Source organism: Chiroxiphia lanceolata, chromosome 1, assembly GCF_009829145.1.
Source record: "Chiroxiphia lanceolata isolate bChiLan1 chromosome 1, bChiLan1.pri, whole genome shotgun sequence".
Lineage (NCBI taxonomy): Eukaryota > Metazoa > Chordata > Aves > Passeriformes > Pipridae > Chiroxiphia > Chiroxiphia lanceolata.
The window spans coordinates 111,098,024-111,113,870 of NC_045637.1; the positions used below are offsets into that span (position 1 = coordinate 111,098,024).

At 41.7% G+C, this 15,847-nt stretch overlaps 1 protein-coding gene across 2 annotated transcripts; it reads left to right on the forward strand.

Annotated features, from left to right (window-relative positions):
- The first annotated feature begins 227 nt into the window (after positions 1-227).
- On the forward strand, positions 228-4,398 carry LOC116791114 (C-C chemokine receptor type 8-like). 2 transcript variants are annotated; one of them, XM_032696806.1, is made up of 2 exons: positions 228-327; positions 2,495-4,398. In XM_032696806.1, exon 2 carries the CDS (start codon positions 2,504-2,506, stop codon positions 3,557-3,559), a length of 1,056 nt encoding a protein of 351 aa, XP_032552697.1. In that variant the 5' UTR covers positions 228-327; positions 2,495-2,503; the 3' UTR covers positions 3,560-4,398. The 2 variants fall into 2 exon arrangements, with proteins under 2 accessions (XP_032552697.1, XP_032552705.1); XM_032696814.1 differs by lacking the exon at positions 228-327 and adding an exon at positions 1,842-1,856.
- The last annotated feature ends 11,449 nt before the right edge of the window (positions 4,399-15,847 follow it).

Sequence of the window (15,847 nt, forward strand, 5' to 3'; positions counted from 1 at the left end):
AAGAAGTGGGGTTTAGCAAACACATTAAAAGGAGTGCTACTATTTACTACCTTCAGAAAGAGCCATGTTTGATTTTTGTTTTGCAGAATGTGTTTGATAGCCCTCTCACCTCTTTTCCTGTTTATCACAGATACAGAATCTTCTATTTGCCTCCAAGCCCATTCTGTACCTGACAGTTGTTCCTTCGACACCTGCATATCACCAAATCTCAGCCATCTCTGCAAGTGGTGAAGTGAACCTCCTGTAAACTCTTGAGCCCAAGCAACAGAGCAGAAGGAGAAGGGGACAGGGGCCATCTGAGAGGGTAGAAGCTTCTTGCCGTCAAAGGTAAAGTCCATCCATATTCAATGTGCTACTAACGGGCCAACTTTGGCAACCAGGGGAAAGGAACCTGCAGCAGTTAACTTTCCCTTGAAACCCTCTGTAAAACTGCTTTTTCAGTTTGACTGTTTAGCTGAGTGATGTGGAGAGGGGAGAAAATGGAAAATGCTGTGCCCGGGTTGGAAGCTTTCAAAGGTATTAATGATGTAAGGGTGGTCTGAAGCAGAGCATCTCCAGCCTCTGTTCAGCCCAGGAAAAACATCAGAATGTTGCCCAAGGCAGATGCTTTATATCTATAAATCTAGAAATACGTATCTCTATATATCTACACATTTATAGATCTATGTATCTATAACAGAGTACTAATTATTTTTTGAATTTTTTTTTTTCTTTTTGATAGCTCAATCTATGAAGTCCTTTTAAGGGGTCCCTGACAGGCAATTAAGAAAAGTGAGCCAGCGCTCAATGCTTACAGTCACAGTGTGTCAGGTTCACACATCGAAAGCATTAGCAGGAAATATTATCTACCAACATCTGTTGCTGCTTGAAGAGCCATTATCTAGTGACTCATCAACTCAAAATTTAGAGGCTTATGCCTTATATGAAGTTAAAATTAATAATGCAGATGTCCTAGCTATGGCTGAAAACTCAATATAGTAGAGAATTACACTATCAATGTAGATTGCAGCACTGCTTTTCTCTCACTGTTATTTCTGAACAAGGAATTCTGTAGGGTTGAGTGCTGTATTTGTAACAGGTTTCTCTGCATGGCACGTACCAATTGAAACAGTCCTGGTACCCCCAGAAAAGCTGAGGCAGGTCAGTGAGGCTTGAATAACATCCGTATCTGGAGCAGAGGATGAACACTGACTCCAGTACTCCTCTGTGCTGTGCATACAGATCCTTCTGTTCCCCCACACAAGTGGCACAGCCAGGCAAGAAGGGGTGAATTGTGATTCCTTCCTTATCAATATAAAAATTTGCACTGTTCTCTCTCTTTTTTTATACCTGAAGGCAATTTTTAATTTAGGAGAGCCCATCCTCTACTTTTATTGAATTAATCACAATTCCCATTATTGCTACAGCTTAATAACAATGATTGTTGCAAACTATTCTTCATCTGTGTCTTTGAAGCTCTTTTGAGATGTGATCAACCTGTAAGCAAGTGTAACACAGGTTCAGCGCAGCATAAATTTTCAAAAGTCTTAGCTGTGACAAGCCAAATTCTTTTGAAAGAACCATTACTTCTTAAAATGTGAACACATGTCTGCAAACGGTATCCCCTTTTACAGGGGTCATGAACAATAAAAAAGGTAGCTAAAACACTGACTCACTTTTAGAGAGCAGGTCAGTGTTTTACTATTTTAAAGCTCCCTTCATTGCAATTCTTCAGAAATGACAGAGAGGAAACAACCCTCCTATTGTTTTGCTTTTCTCTGAATTATTAAACTGAAGTTGGACAGAACAGGCTGGAGCACTAAATTGCTGTGTTGTAGCAATAGGCACAGCCAAGCAGCTCACCAGCTGGCCTGCAGGTCAGTACCAAACCAGAGCTTGGCACTGCTATGTATCCCTGAGAACTCCTTGTTGCTGCAGAGCTTTTTGTGTGTGATCCTGGATCCAGCCACAGAAAACTAGCTTGCATGTCTCTGCACTCCATGCCAGTATCTAGCCCTGAGCAGCCTTGCTAAAAATGCAGTTGTGCTGCTGGGTGATGGCTTCTTCAGTCATGACATGTTTATAAGGGTCTTTATGCTACAGGCAAAATGCTTCCCCACCCCAGGGAGCACAAGAGAATCCAGATCCTTAGTTCAGATGCAAGGTTTTGTACCCTTTTTTTATCACTATGACTATTCAGAGCATGAATTTTTCCCTTTCATTGTGATGATGAGGGACTAGTCCACTGGCACTGAGGCAATTTCAAGGAAACCAAGAACATCCCAGTGCTTATACTTACGTGTGTATAGGAACAATTGGCAGGCTGCCGAGGCAACTTTTTGGGTGGTAGAGCTGCTCTTGTCCAGCCAGCGAGGCTGAGACTGCATTTTGCAGTTCCTCTCTCTGCCTAGAGGCTGATCCACAGGCTCAACACAGCACAGAGAGAGGCAGAAGCCACCCTGGCAGTACTGTGCCAGGATACCCAGCCATTTATCCTTTGCTCTTTCCTGCACAGGTATCTGAGATGAATCCCACAAGCCAATCCCTTGGCACAACTGAATATGATTATGGATATGATGAAAACACTGCTCCGTGCAATGAAGGAAACAGCTTTCGCAGGTTTAAATCCCTCTTTCTGCCGAGTCTTTACTGCCTCGTGTTTGTCTTCTGCCTTCTGGGAAACTCCTTGGTCCTTTGGGTTCTCCTGACCAGGAAAAGGCTGACGACAATGACAGACATCTGCCTGCTGAACCTTGCTGCCTCTGATCTCCTCTTCGTTGTGCCTCTCCCTTTCCAAGCCCACTACGCTTCAGACCAGTGGGTTTTTGGCAATGCTATGTGCAAGATAATGGCTGGCATTTATTACACAGGTTTTTATAGCAGTATTTTCTTTATAACCCTCATGAGCATAGACAGGTATATAGCAATTGTTCATGCCGTCTATGCCATGAGGATACGGACAGCCTCTTGCGGCGTAATTATCAGTTTAATCCTGTGGCTGGTGGCTGGCTTGGCTTCTGTGCCCAACATCATATTCAACCAGGAGCTGGAAATCGAGCAGGCTGTACAGTGTGTCCCCACATACCCGCCAGGCAGCAATACCTGGAAGGTTGCTTCTCAGTTTGCAGTCAATATCTTGGGCCTCTTGATTCCCTTCAGTATCCTCGTTTGCTGCTACGCCCAGATACTGAAAAACCTGCAAAAATGCAAAAATCGGAACAAGGTCAAGGCGATCAAGATGATCTTCATCATTGTCATTGTTTTCTTCCTCTTCTGGACTCCCTTCAACATCGCACTGTTCCTGGACTCTCTGCAGAGCCTGCACATCATCAATGACTGCAAGGCAAGCTCCCAGATAGCCCTGGCCCTGCAGCTGACGGAAACCATTTCCTTCATCCACTGCTGCCTGAACCCCGTCATCTATGCCTTCGCTGGGGTGACATTCAAGGCCCATCTTAAAGGACTGCTTCAGTCCTGTGCCCGTGTCCTCTCCAGCCCTGCTGGAGGTGCTGGGGCTGGCCAATCATTTTCGACACCCACCCAGCTCTCTGGCTGGTCTGACAGCACTGGGGTCATGTGAGCCCACATGAGCTGCCTTCTGCTGGTGGAGGGGCTGGCTGAAGGTCTGATGTAGTCTTGGAGGGTGTGCCATGTGTGCAGCATCCCCCTGGGAGAAGCAGTATACCTGTACCTCCTTTTGGGATATGCTGTGAATTGTGACCTAAGTTGCGACATTCATTTTCCAAGAGCACCGGTGCACTTGTAAAATAGTGACTGTACAGGGTTGCAACAGAATGATTTTTAATTAAGTTTTTTAGAGCTCTTTTAATACATTTCAGCAAGCAAGGTTCTTCCTCTAGTATTTATTTTCTTCTCTGATGAAAGCATTGCTTCTGCCTCACTCCCAAATATGCTCTGCCTTGTGGAAGCTCTTCCATACCTGAATCCCTACATCCTTGGGACAGACATGGGGCACCCTCTAGGAAGGGGGGAAGCGGACAGGTATGTGATTGTTTCACATTGTAAAAAGGGAATCACCTCAGCCACTCTCACCGCTCCCCCTTTGCCTCAGCTCCCAGATTAAGAGGCCCCTCAGCTCAGGACCCTGTTACTTTACTGTGGGATGCCCCCAGAAACACAGCTGGGGAGCTGCTGCCACCCAGGGCAGCCTTTGGTGGTGATGCCTCCAAAAATAACAAAGCAATACCTCCAGGTGTCCCCTATACTGGTCACTTATGGAGGCTCATACACTTGAAAACATTGTCATCAGAGCAGGCAGGACATTGGCATCACCTCTGGAGCTGTAGGATCTCCAACTCTGTGCTTCCAGTGCTTGCTGCTAAATATAATCACCACCAAATGGCATGTAGCAAGTAGGCTCAATCTCTTTTTACATTTGTACATATTTTCTAACATATTAGAAATGCTTTCTTTGAATAAACATATCAGCTGCACCTTTTTGTCATGGCTCCTGAAAGTCTGTCTAAAGACTCATAAGCTGAGTTTAGGATAAGGAGAGGATGATTTTTGAGTGGGTATCAAGTAAAATACATTGGTGGAAATGAGAGGCACCCTGAAGCTGTTCAGCAAAATAAGTCTCACCTCCAATTTCCTGCTGAGGAAGATTTTTTCTTTCCCAGTGAAATCAGCTTAGACAGCACAAAACTTGGCAGTCAGGTTTTCTGACTGCAGGGAAGAGACACAATGACTGATTAAGGAGGGGACCACAGTCCAATCCAGACTGCATGAGATGTACAACACCAAGGAGCTGCCTTCAAGGGTATAATGTGTCAGTGCAGAGTTCCCTGCACCTTTTTAGGCCTCTAGATGTCAGGGAATGATAATTTCATACCTGGGAGCTTTTTTGGCAGCTTTTTTGTTTTTTTCTGATTGAAATTGGGCATTTGTGAAACAGCAAACAATCTACTTTGTTGACATTTGTATAAAAAGAGACTAAAATCAAGAAAAGATTGCTTTTAGATAACGATAATATTCAAGGACTCTGGTTTTAAAATACCAATTTGGATCACATCTGCAGAGTTTCCACCCCCTCCTCCTCATCTTCCACTGCTACGTTTGAAAGACTGGTATTTAAGAATCCAGAAGCATAGATCCAAGCTCCACGTCCTCTGCCCAAGCACAGTCAATCTCTCACAGATCAAGACTGCAGATTCTTAGGACATTTTTCCCCTCAGAGGACTTTTTTTCTCTGTATAATGTGGCTGCAAAAAGGAATAATACGAGTAAATATTGTGCCCCTTTTATTGTAAGAACTACCAGAACAGAGACATAAATATACCCAGCATCATCCCAAGCACTTGTACACAGAAGAGCACTCAGAAGCATTGTGCCTTTTCTCTAAACATGAAAATTTATTTTTACTGCTTTTAACCCCAAGAGTTTATGCTACTCTCATATGTAATGGAAAGGATCTATGGAGACACCAGGCAATGTTCAAAAATTTTTGCACTTCTATGCACTGAAAGAGTTCTGAATAACAGCTCTACACTCATATGATACTAATAAGGAGCTGCTACTGCTGTTTTTTCAATTATCTATTTTCTTTTAGGCAGAAACTTGTCAGCAGCAGTCAACTTTTTTATGCAGTGTAATAATCTGCTTGGAATAAATCAGGTAGCAGATGCACTATTTCCTCAGCTTCAAGGGTTCTGACACACAGTAAAACTGATAGAAGAAATTTGGCAATCTACTGATAACCAGATCAGCTAGTTTTCACATGCTGAGATGCTGTCAGCTGCAAATGCCACTGCAAAAGCACCAAAGAACATTCAGGTTTGATGTCACCTGGATTTCCTGGTGTTGGGTGTGGCACTGTGAATATATATGCCAAAATATATAGCCTAATCTGGTTCCATTAAATTAGTGGAAAGTCGATCACTATTCAGAAATGGATGCAATAAGGAAATTATTTCTGTTTGTAGAACAGACCTTTTGATCAGATGTTGCACATCTAAAGCAATTATTTTTTCTCCAGAGACCGAGCTGTATTGAAATGATTGATATCAGATTTCCAGCTAAACTGCTAAGTATGATTTTTCACATTTGGTAATATTTCCCTAGCTAGTTCAAAAACGTGTCTGAATCTCTCTTGAACTCTCTAGCTATTGATTTTCATCTAACATGTTTCACAGTACTCCACTTGCCTGTTTCATGTCTCTCTGTCCTTTTGTAGCATGATGTCTACGAGATGTGACAGGAAGGTCTGACCTTACTCTACTCCAAGGCCTCTTGGCAGTGTGCAACAAAATGTCCAAACGTCAACATCTTCAAAAACACCTCCCAGAACTTTAAAATACATGAAGTATAGTAACACTGTGCAAAGCAGTGCAAAGGAGAAATGTGAGAGTTAGAAAAGCAAAATCCTAATGTAAGATGTGGTGCTGTTGGTAATTCCTCATGGCTTTTTTTCCAGCCCATGATTGCCAACCTCACAGCTTTCATAGTGTTTCTCAGTTCTATTGACTTACCATGGGACAGCCCAAACTTAAGAAGATATGAGGCTGAATTTTAGACCTGCTACATTTGGCCCCCCTCCTCAGGCTAGGGCCATGAGAAGTCTGATTTGATGAGGGCTCCTGGAAGATTAAAAAAAGTGAACATGAGAGATCATTCTACAGGAAGAAAAGTTTCTGCAAGTGAAGTTCTGCCTGCTCAGGAATAGTACTGGGAGGTTGTGCACACTCTTGCTCTCTATCTCTTTGTCCCCATGAAGCTTTCCTCTTTCCATAAGGAAAAACAAAGAGCTGCACCAGGTGTGAGAGCAGGGTAAAGTGCTGGTTGGTTCTGGATTTACCCTTAGCATCCAGCAGGTGTAGAGGTCTGTGACCTTGGTAAGGGACTATGCCCTGCTAACAGAAAGAGTTGACAGAAGGTCAGAAGTTGTAGAAAATGTCTACTTTTCCTTGCCTCTTCCACTTCTGGGGGACAAAACCAGATGTTGATTTCTGACTAAATACTGGAGTTTCAGTTATCCAACCTGTCTTAAAATCACTCTCTATCTCTCATTTAAGAACTCTCATTTGAGATGTTTATGCAGTATGACAAAAGTGAGAATCAACCCATAGAAAACACCTGTTGATACAATGACAGAAATCCTGCAATACTTCAGGATTATACAACTCTGGGGAAAAAAAATCACACCAAACTTCGTCTTAAAACACTGAATTACTTAAGCTAGTCTTCTAGATGAGTTAGGGAAACCATGACTATGTGCCTCCAAAGAGCTGAGAAATTTATTTACACTCCTACCAGTTGTTACTTATTACCCATTGGATGCTGAGGGCAGTGATCTCCAGGCAGACCCCTGCCACTGCCAGTCCCAAGCAGCTTTACAGCATCATGACATAGAGAGGCTGCTTCAGAGACACAGGCCTGTGAGGTCAAAAACCCCATCCTGTGCTCAGGCTAAACAGGAGTTGAGGGCTGTGACTAAGAGGATATAGGGCTGCTGGTTCTGGATTTCACTCAGATGTACCTATAACTGCAAAATATAAACACATTTCTCCACTTATTACAGCCTGTGTGCCAATATGTCCCCAGAACTGGCTATTGGAGAGCCCCTCAGGTTTCCAGCAGTTCAGGGACATGGACATCAGTAATCTCTGATAGCAGGGAATGGGAGACATGAAAAACCCTCAGAGTTTGTGGCTGGGATGGAAGATTTGTGACAAAAACAAACATACAGTGTCTAAAAAGAATATGGAAAAAAATATGTAATAACAGCTGTTGTATGGTAGAACATGAAGTTATATGTGGGCACTGCTCTTAATTCCAGGAGCTGCTTTAGCCCCCTCCTACTTAGAAATTTCAACCCACTGTAAAGTACTCTTGATCTTTTGGTTTCTTTGCCCCTTTTTGTTTCTTCTGGGTCACATCCCTTACCATGGACTTCCCACTCCTAAGGACTACTTCTTCTCTCCTCTTTTGGGAGTCCCTATCACCTTGATTTCTTTTCTGCTGTAAACACGCTAGAGGGTAAGTCTGTGCCTTTGTCCCTAATCCTTTCCTTACAGCACATCTTTTTGCTTCTCCATATCAACCTCTCAGGTTGTTGGCTCTCAAAAACAAAGGTCAGCAAAGCTGCCCTGTATAGAGGGCTGGTGAGTGAATCTGTTGAATTTCTCTAGCCTATCTCCAGCTCAAAAATATAAAAATTTCCTGAAATATATTTCTATATCTTCTTAGTATTGCTGTGTGAAATATTCTTGTTACAGGGGGATTTATGATGGGAGAGACTTCTGCAACCCTGTAAATGAAGACTCTGCTTCCCAAATGTCTTCTTCAGCCTTGTGGCCCAGTGATACAGTGTTGGTATTGCTATTCCTGGACTACCAGCTTTGTACTGAGTATGCAAGGTCTTGGGGCTAAGGTTTGCCAGCCTGGCTTTGTCTGAACCCATTTTGATCTGCCCAAAGCTTTGTTTTTGCTTGGTTTAGCTGTAGGTGCAGCTCTTCTGAGTAGGAGACTATATTTAATCTGCCCTAGTTTTGCTTATCTTTTGTGGTACAACCACAGTTTTTATGCAGATACTAGTAAAACAGTTATTCTTTGTAACATGACTCTAACATGATGCTGCAACATAGAGAAATACAGTCTGTGTATGACAGTAGGGGCCTTGAGAAGTAGGGAAAGAGCAAGAGCTGTAGAGGGACAATTTCATGAGGGACCAACTGGCTGAAGTCACTGACCTTAGGACTCAGAGGAGCAGTGGAAAAGCAAAAGCATTACACTCAGAAAAAGGGTATAGAAAACAAATGTAACTATTCACTATTGTTGATGATGCAGCATTATTATTATTAGTAGTAGTAGTTGTAGTATTAGTATAATTATTAGTATCAGTATAACTTCATTGTTGTTTCTGCCCAGGTGTATTCATGTCTTTATTATTTTTCCTCCTTTCTTTCTTTTTTTGAGATAATTAGATCTGGACTAATAATGATTGCTGTTATTACAGTGCTGATAAGTTCAATTATACTAAAAATAAATTATTTTTTTGTGTATAAAGTGTTTCTTTTCTGACCACTGTGAGCATTACATTTGCCCTACAAATGAGGCCAACTGGACCGCATTTAACACCTTGGTAGACAGGATGGGTTGTAGTACCACAAATCTATGAGGTACAGCAGCCCTTTGGGGAAACTCAAAACGGGTGTGAGAGAGTGAATGTGCTTTGCCCTGAAAGCCTGAGATTACACAGGTCTGTGTATGATAATCAATTTAAAGCCAGGTTCTGTCAAGTGTTTGAGATCCACCACTGAATTCAGTAAGGCAGGACACAACAGTCATTGGGATTTGCATAATATTTTCGAGGGATTGACATTAGAGTTAAAAAGATCCAGGTAAGAACTATATATTACCTTCTTCTCTTATTTAAGCTCAAGTTATAAAGAAGAAGAGCTGTATTAGTCAAAATCAATGACATTGCTCATTTGTAGCTATGCACTATAACTATTTGTAGTCCTTAGACTTGAATCTTGGCTATAGAAACACACCTCACACTGTTTTCTTTCTCATACCTTATGTGGGTTTTGCTCCTCTTAATTAGAAATACATTATAACCAAAATACATTATCTCATGCAAATCCCAAATGCATTAATAAATCAACCCAGAAGTGAGATACAAAACTTTCTGTGGTTTGCAATTTCTGCTGAAATGACCTCATGATGCCACTGAATTCTGAAGCTTGTTAACTTCAACTTTCTTTAAGAACTCGAAAATCTCAGAGGTCTGCTCAAACTCTAGTGGCCTTTAGATGACTTCTATGCCCAACTACTCTCTCTCTCTCTCTCTCTCTCTCTCTCTCTCTTTCTGTCTGCAGTTCCTTTCCTTCTCTTGACTGGGAGAAGATAATCAGATATCTTCTCTCATCCGTCCCAGTGCACTCCAGTGTCAGCTGGTCAGTCTGTCTCCCCACTTAATGGGTCATCCTGTTCTCTTCCTTCAGCCTGATTCTCAAGCTAGCTGACAAATTGTGTTTTCATTCGTCACAGCTTTCTGATACAGCTTTTCCAGGTTGTAGCTGAGGTTCAGAGCCCTTGACCCTAATTTTTTTAAGCTTTTTTCTCAGGTAGAGGCTCTGTGATTTCAGAGAAAAAAAACACAGGCTTGTGGGGCTTAGACTTCCCTGACAGTCTTTAAATGTGTGGAGGGAGGGAAGTTGGAAGTGTCAGTGGTAAGCACTGTGTAAGCATTTTGTGTTTAACGCATTTAACATATGAACAACTAGGACGCAAGAAATGGTCCCTGGTCAGTGTGAAAAACAGTAATAGTAAACTTCTCCAATATCCAATAATATTGAAAATCTGCTATGACTTGAAGAAATCTGGTAAAATGGAGTATTAGTGGGCAGTGTTAATTCCCTAAACAAAAACACCAGTGTTAGTTTGGTTTTGAGATTTCAGGTGAAACCAAGTGCACTTCAGGCAATGAAAATACTTTTTTTGGCTAAGATTCGCTCAATCTTTATGTAGGCTTTTATCTCAGCATACCTTAGCACAGCTTTCCTTTGAATTCTCTTGTTCATATGGCTTTTCAGTTGAAGTTATTTTTATCACTTCTCTGTGGCTTGTTTTCATCCTAACACTTACACAATCTCTTCTAAGAAGAATGGCAGACTAGTTTGCATGTACTAAAAATGCTGGCATAAAACAACTACTGCAATGTGATCTGAGACCTTCACAAATACAGACTTGGCTTCCCACCAGTCTTGCTAACACTGATGGTGTTTTCCACAATGGCACAAACAGCCTATCCACAGCCATTCCACTGACAGAGCAGGTTAAAAACATCTGACTTGTGGACAAAACTGTAAGCTTGCTCTTCAATTCCCATTACGAGACAGCAGTTAGTACTGCCTTTAAAAAAAAAAAAAAGGGAGGGAGAGAATGTAATAAAGTTTAACACACCACAGTACAGAAGATACCACAGTGATTCTCATTTGCTGAGAATAGAGAAGAGTATGCAGTCTGTGGTACCACAGACTGTGTGTGGTTAGTTTGCTGTGGACTGTGAGAAAGGAGGTTATGATGACTTATCTAAAGCCCAGTGTTTTCTTCTATTTTCTCTACAGAAGTTACTAAGGAAATGGTGTCTCCACCTTGTAAATAAAACTTGTCAGAAGATGATTAGAATCAGATTCATTATGTGTATAAATTAGTTTAATGTGTCTACCAAGCTGGCTTCAGGTTGGACTCTCCATGGGGACTTCTCTGAGAAATAAAGGAGGTTTCACCAGACAGATGCACAAGAGTGCAAGGACAGTCTCTGAGAAGACTGAAGACTATCTGAATCTGGTTGTGTCTTTCAGGTTCAGTTTCATTGAGCAGTCCCTCAGACACCTGAGAAGCAAAATCCGTGAAGACTTACATTTCAGAGATGCCAAGTCCTGTGCTACAAATACTACTGGAATCTTCAAGCTTGTCACAGGACAGGCACAAGTTCCATCAAGGGATTTAGGCCTGAATTTATTCTGCCCACCCTTAAATGTCTACTTCTAGGACATCACTTAAACATCTTTCCTTCCTACACAGATTTTCATAGATAACCTCTGTAGTTGTGTTCCTTGTGTTCCTCATGTTCCAAGGCTCAATATGAAGACAAAGAACAAGCAGCTACAACAGATGGGAGCCCTGCTCCAGCATAATACTTTGCTTTGGAGAAAAACAGTTCACAAAACAGGTTTCCCAAATTGAGAGATGCTTGACAGTGTTATTTGTGGTCTTGGCACTTTAGCTCTCTCATTTCACAACTGAGATAATTGTATTGATTCTTCCAATATATATGGTGAGAAGACAAATACTGTAATACCTGTGAAGCACTCAGATATTACCCTAACAGAACTAGAGGCATGATCATGAGGGAAAAGCAAAATTCTGCAGTCCAAGAAAGGCCTGGGTAGTGTACATTAAATAAGGCCTGGTCCTGCACAGTAGTGAAGCGCAACAAAAAGGATTCTGAATAACCAGTCCCTCAGCTGGGAGGATGCCTTCTGCAAACTGAATAAAGCATTCTGATGTGTGTATTAAGAATCACAATGTTTGTACTCAAGAGGCTAACATGAAGGGCAGATTGCATTGATATTTCCTTGTGCAGTTCTTCCTATGAGCAACTCTGAATAGCTGAGCAAGTGCTGTGACACCTGAGCAGCTAACAATGCAACTTTCACACACCTTCAGTTGAAACTGCTTTGCTTTTGTGTATCTTCCTACTTCTTCTAAAACATGGTGCCCTATAAAATACCTACATGGATATGAGGTGCAGAGGAAGAGGAGGACAGCCTTTGTAGCCTTACTTCTGTGTCATGACAGGTAACACATACAGTTTTCCTGGGCATGAGCAGATGACAGTCTTCGTAGTGCCACAATAAATTTGATCCTGCTTCTGGGGGCATCAGCAGCTAGACTGGTCTTTAAATCTACAGAGTAGGCCTATTCCTCTTCAGCAAAGGATGTAGACAACATTATCAGGCTTACATGTTAAAAAACCACCTCGGCCTCTAAGAACAGAAAATCAAAAATACTTGACTTCGTTTTTCCAAAATAAATGGTTTCTCATCACCAAAAGCCCTGAAGATTTCTGAAAAGCCCTGAAAACTGTTATCTGAAACAGTTTTGTCAATGTACAGGCTGGCTGTCTACTAAGAACTTGTTGTCTAGGCTGTTTATATCATTAAAGAGAGCTCCCTCTGTAAGGTGATTAATTCTAGTCTGAGGTGGAGTAACTTAAAACAATCTGCCACCCTCTGCAAATACCTACCTCTATCCCTTGACTATAGAGGGAGCCCTTAGATTAGCTAGCTGATGGCCAACTAAGGGTGGGAGAGACAATTCCTACAGCCTATAACATTCAGTTTGAAGGAATTGGGAATGAATTACCTACTAACAGACCCTGCAAAGTCTTCCTGTGGACTCCTCCTTGTGCTCAATCAAAGTTGCCACATGCTCACCCCTCCGACCTTGAGGACAGTCAGCAAAATGCCTGCTGAGGGCTGTTGTGGGTGAGGGTGCTCAGGAGGAGTCTACAGTACAGGTCTTGTTAAGATGTTGAACTCCTTTTTTAACAGAAAACATCTACTTCATTTATTTTCACCATGAAAGGGCAGGCTGAAGCACACCAGAGGAATGGGGAAGCAACTCCATTGGTATGCACGTTCCCTCTTCATGCTGTCCTGTTTTGCTTAAAGTTCTTAAACATGCTTTGACACAAGGACTGAGGGCATAATTTCTCCTTCAATGTGGAAAGCCTAGAATATGAGATGAACTGCAAAGCCATCACTTAGCTATGGTCTTAGTGGCATATAGCTGAGGTCCAGTCATTTCTATTCAGGCAGTCTGGTTGGTAATTTTACCATTATTTTTGCCATCAATGATCTGTTTCTAACTATCCCTTTCCCTCCACAGGAAAAGAGACTTCTTCCAGAAATAAGGAAAATTATTTTAGTGCCCTCTATGTATCTCTACGCCTTGACTTCAGTATCCACATAACATTTTAAATTTAAGGCAAGAGTATTATTGTTATTATGTTACATTCAGTAGTTGATGGAGTCATAGTAGCACATCATGGTTCAGTTTTCTCAGTGGTAGTGTTGCGACAGCTTGTAGAAAGCCCCAGCTGAATAAGACAGTTTTGTTGCAGAAATTTTTTGTTCCTTTTTGATTTTTCTCTTTGGTACAGTCAAGCAGTACAGATTTTCAATTGATTAGCATGGTAAAGTATATGTACTCTTTTCTTACTGTTCTTTCTAATTTTATATGGACATGGAGAACCTAAACAGCACTCTAATTTTATACAGCAAGCAATCTTCACCTGCTAATGTCTTTGACTTTGGAAGGCTTTTCTCCCACTACTTCCTCTACTTCTGCCTCCTAGGCAGTTATATGGATTAGCTAATGTTTATAATGCCCATTAAACCCATACAAGAAAAGTACTAAGAGTAAATTCATAGAAATTAACTCTGAGAGATCTCTCCAGAGATCATCTAGTCCTTTCCCAAACGTTTCTTGTAGGTCATGCTTTCTAGACCAATGAACATAATTTCTTTCCCCTGGATTCCTTCAGAGTCTCAACATATCTGAAAAAGACGTTTTCAGGGGGCTCTATTCTCCTTTTTAACAGGCTCTGTCTTCCATAATACAATAATAATTTAGCTACAGTTCAAAATGTAGTCCCAGATGCCTAAAATTAAGTGTCTAATATGAAAGGTTTCTTTTCTTTTGAATGTTTCTCTTTTTTTTTCCTGTATTTTAGTCTTGATCAGACTTCCTGAAGTAGCTTCAGATTATTTGGATTGCCATTTCAGAAATAAACCATTCCTGATTTTCAAAGGTCAGAGTAATTTGAGCTCCGGCAGCCCAAAAATACTGTCCACTTGTCTTCAAACTAATCACCCAGATTGGAGGCACAAAGAATTAAAATTCTTTCAAAACAATGTGTGCAAAACTGTTCTTTTTTTCTCAAATTAGAACAGAGTTGTCAGTCAGGAGTCACCACCTCAAGCAACCATCAAACTCACTATGCCAGACTCAAGACTGTTGCTTACCTCACAGATCATGAAAATAGTACATAGGTCTTCCAAGGCAGACTTCTTCTTTGATCTTCCCTAGAAGTGGTCTGGAGCTTGGTTACTTCAGAAAATCCCTGAGCAAGGCAGAAGGAAGCCCCAGCTTCACCAAACAGGTAGAGAAGAGGTCAAGGGTTACTTCTGGTACTCCCAGACAATTATACACATGCACAGACCCTGGCCAATGAATTCCAAAGGAGTTCCACTTTCAAGAGCTGAGATATGCCCCTTTTCCAGGTGCCTACCCCTCTTTTTCATGGGGCAGCAAAAACGAAGTGCCTTAGGCAAGATTTTTGATCCTGCAAGCCAAGCAATTCTTTACCAGTGGTTCACAAAAGATTAAACGTGCAAACAAGACTTCTGAACTAGCAGCCTGTACGTTGAGTAGGAAGAGATGTCCTGAGTGGCAAAACCCATAGCTTTTCAAATTCAGACAGAAAAATGGAGATGGTGTAGAAAGAAAATGTGTTTTGTGTTTCGCTCTTATTCACTCTGTCCCTGTAGGGAAGGCACTTTCTGCTCAGGCTTGAAAGTTTTCAATGGTTTGCTGTCTATACTTACAGCAAAATCTAGGCAGCCCCTTCCAGATCAACAGGAAACATTTCTGTGCTTTCAGCCATCAGACTCCTCTTCCTAAAGCCTTGCTTAGGTGCTCTTTCTGAAACAGCTTTATGAGTCTCTTTTGTACACCCTGGAACACATGTGGTCAGGTTATGTATCCCTGGTTTTATTGAAACTCCACATAGATTTTTTTTTCTTAGCAAATGACGACAAAATCCAGCTATACATGTAGCACAAGCCAGTCTTACAACTTTTCAAGAATGCTATAGGAAAACACCCTGAAGTCTTAGAATAGTCAAGAACTGTTGCCAAAAGCCTACAAATTTGAAAAATGCAGCTTTTCTATAAAATTGGAAAAGACTCCATAGGGAGCAGAGAAGTGGCCATATTACTCATCACTTCTGGTTTATAATGATCTATGGGACACAATGATGTGTATCCCAGAGTCCTGAGAGAATTAGCTGATGCAGTTGCCGAGCCACTCTCCATGACATTTGAAAATTCACGGCAACAGGGGAAGTCCCAGGTGACAGGAAAAAAGGAAACATTGTACCCATCTTTAGAAAGGGTAGAAAGGAGGACCCTGGTAACTACCGACCTGTCAGACTTACCTCTGTGCCTGGGAAGATCACAGATACCAGATCCTCCTGGTATCTCCTTACAAAGGTAAGGTACATGGAGAACAGGGAGGTGATTCAGGGCAGCCAGCACGGCTTTACCAAGGGCAA

Coding starts and splice junctions, on each gene's coding strand:
- LOC116791114 (XM_032696806.1), top strand. CDS start 2,504: ATGAATCCCACAAGCCAATCCCTTGGCACAACTGAATATGATTATGGA.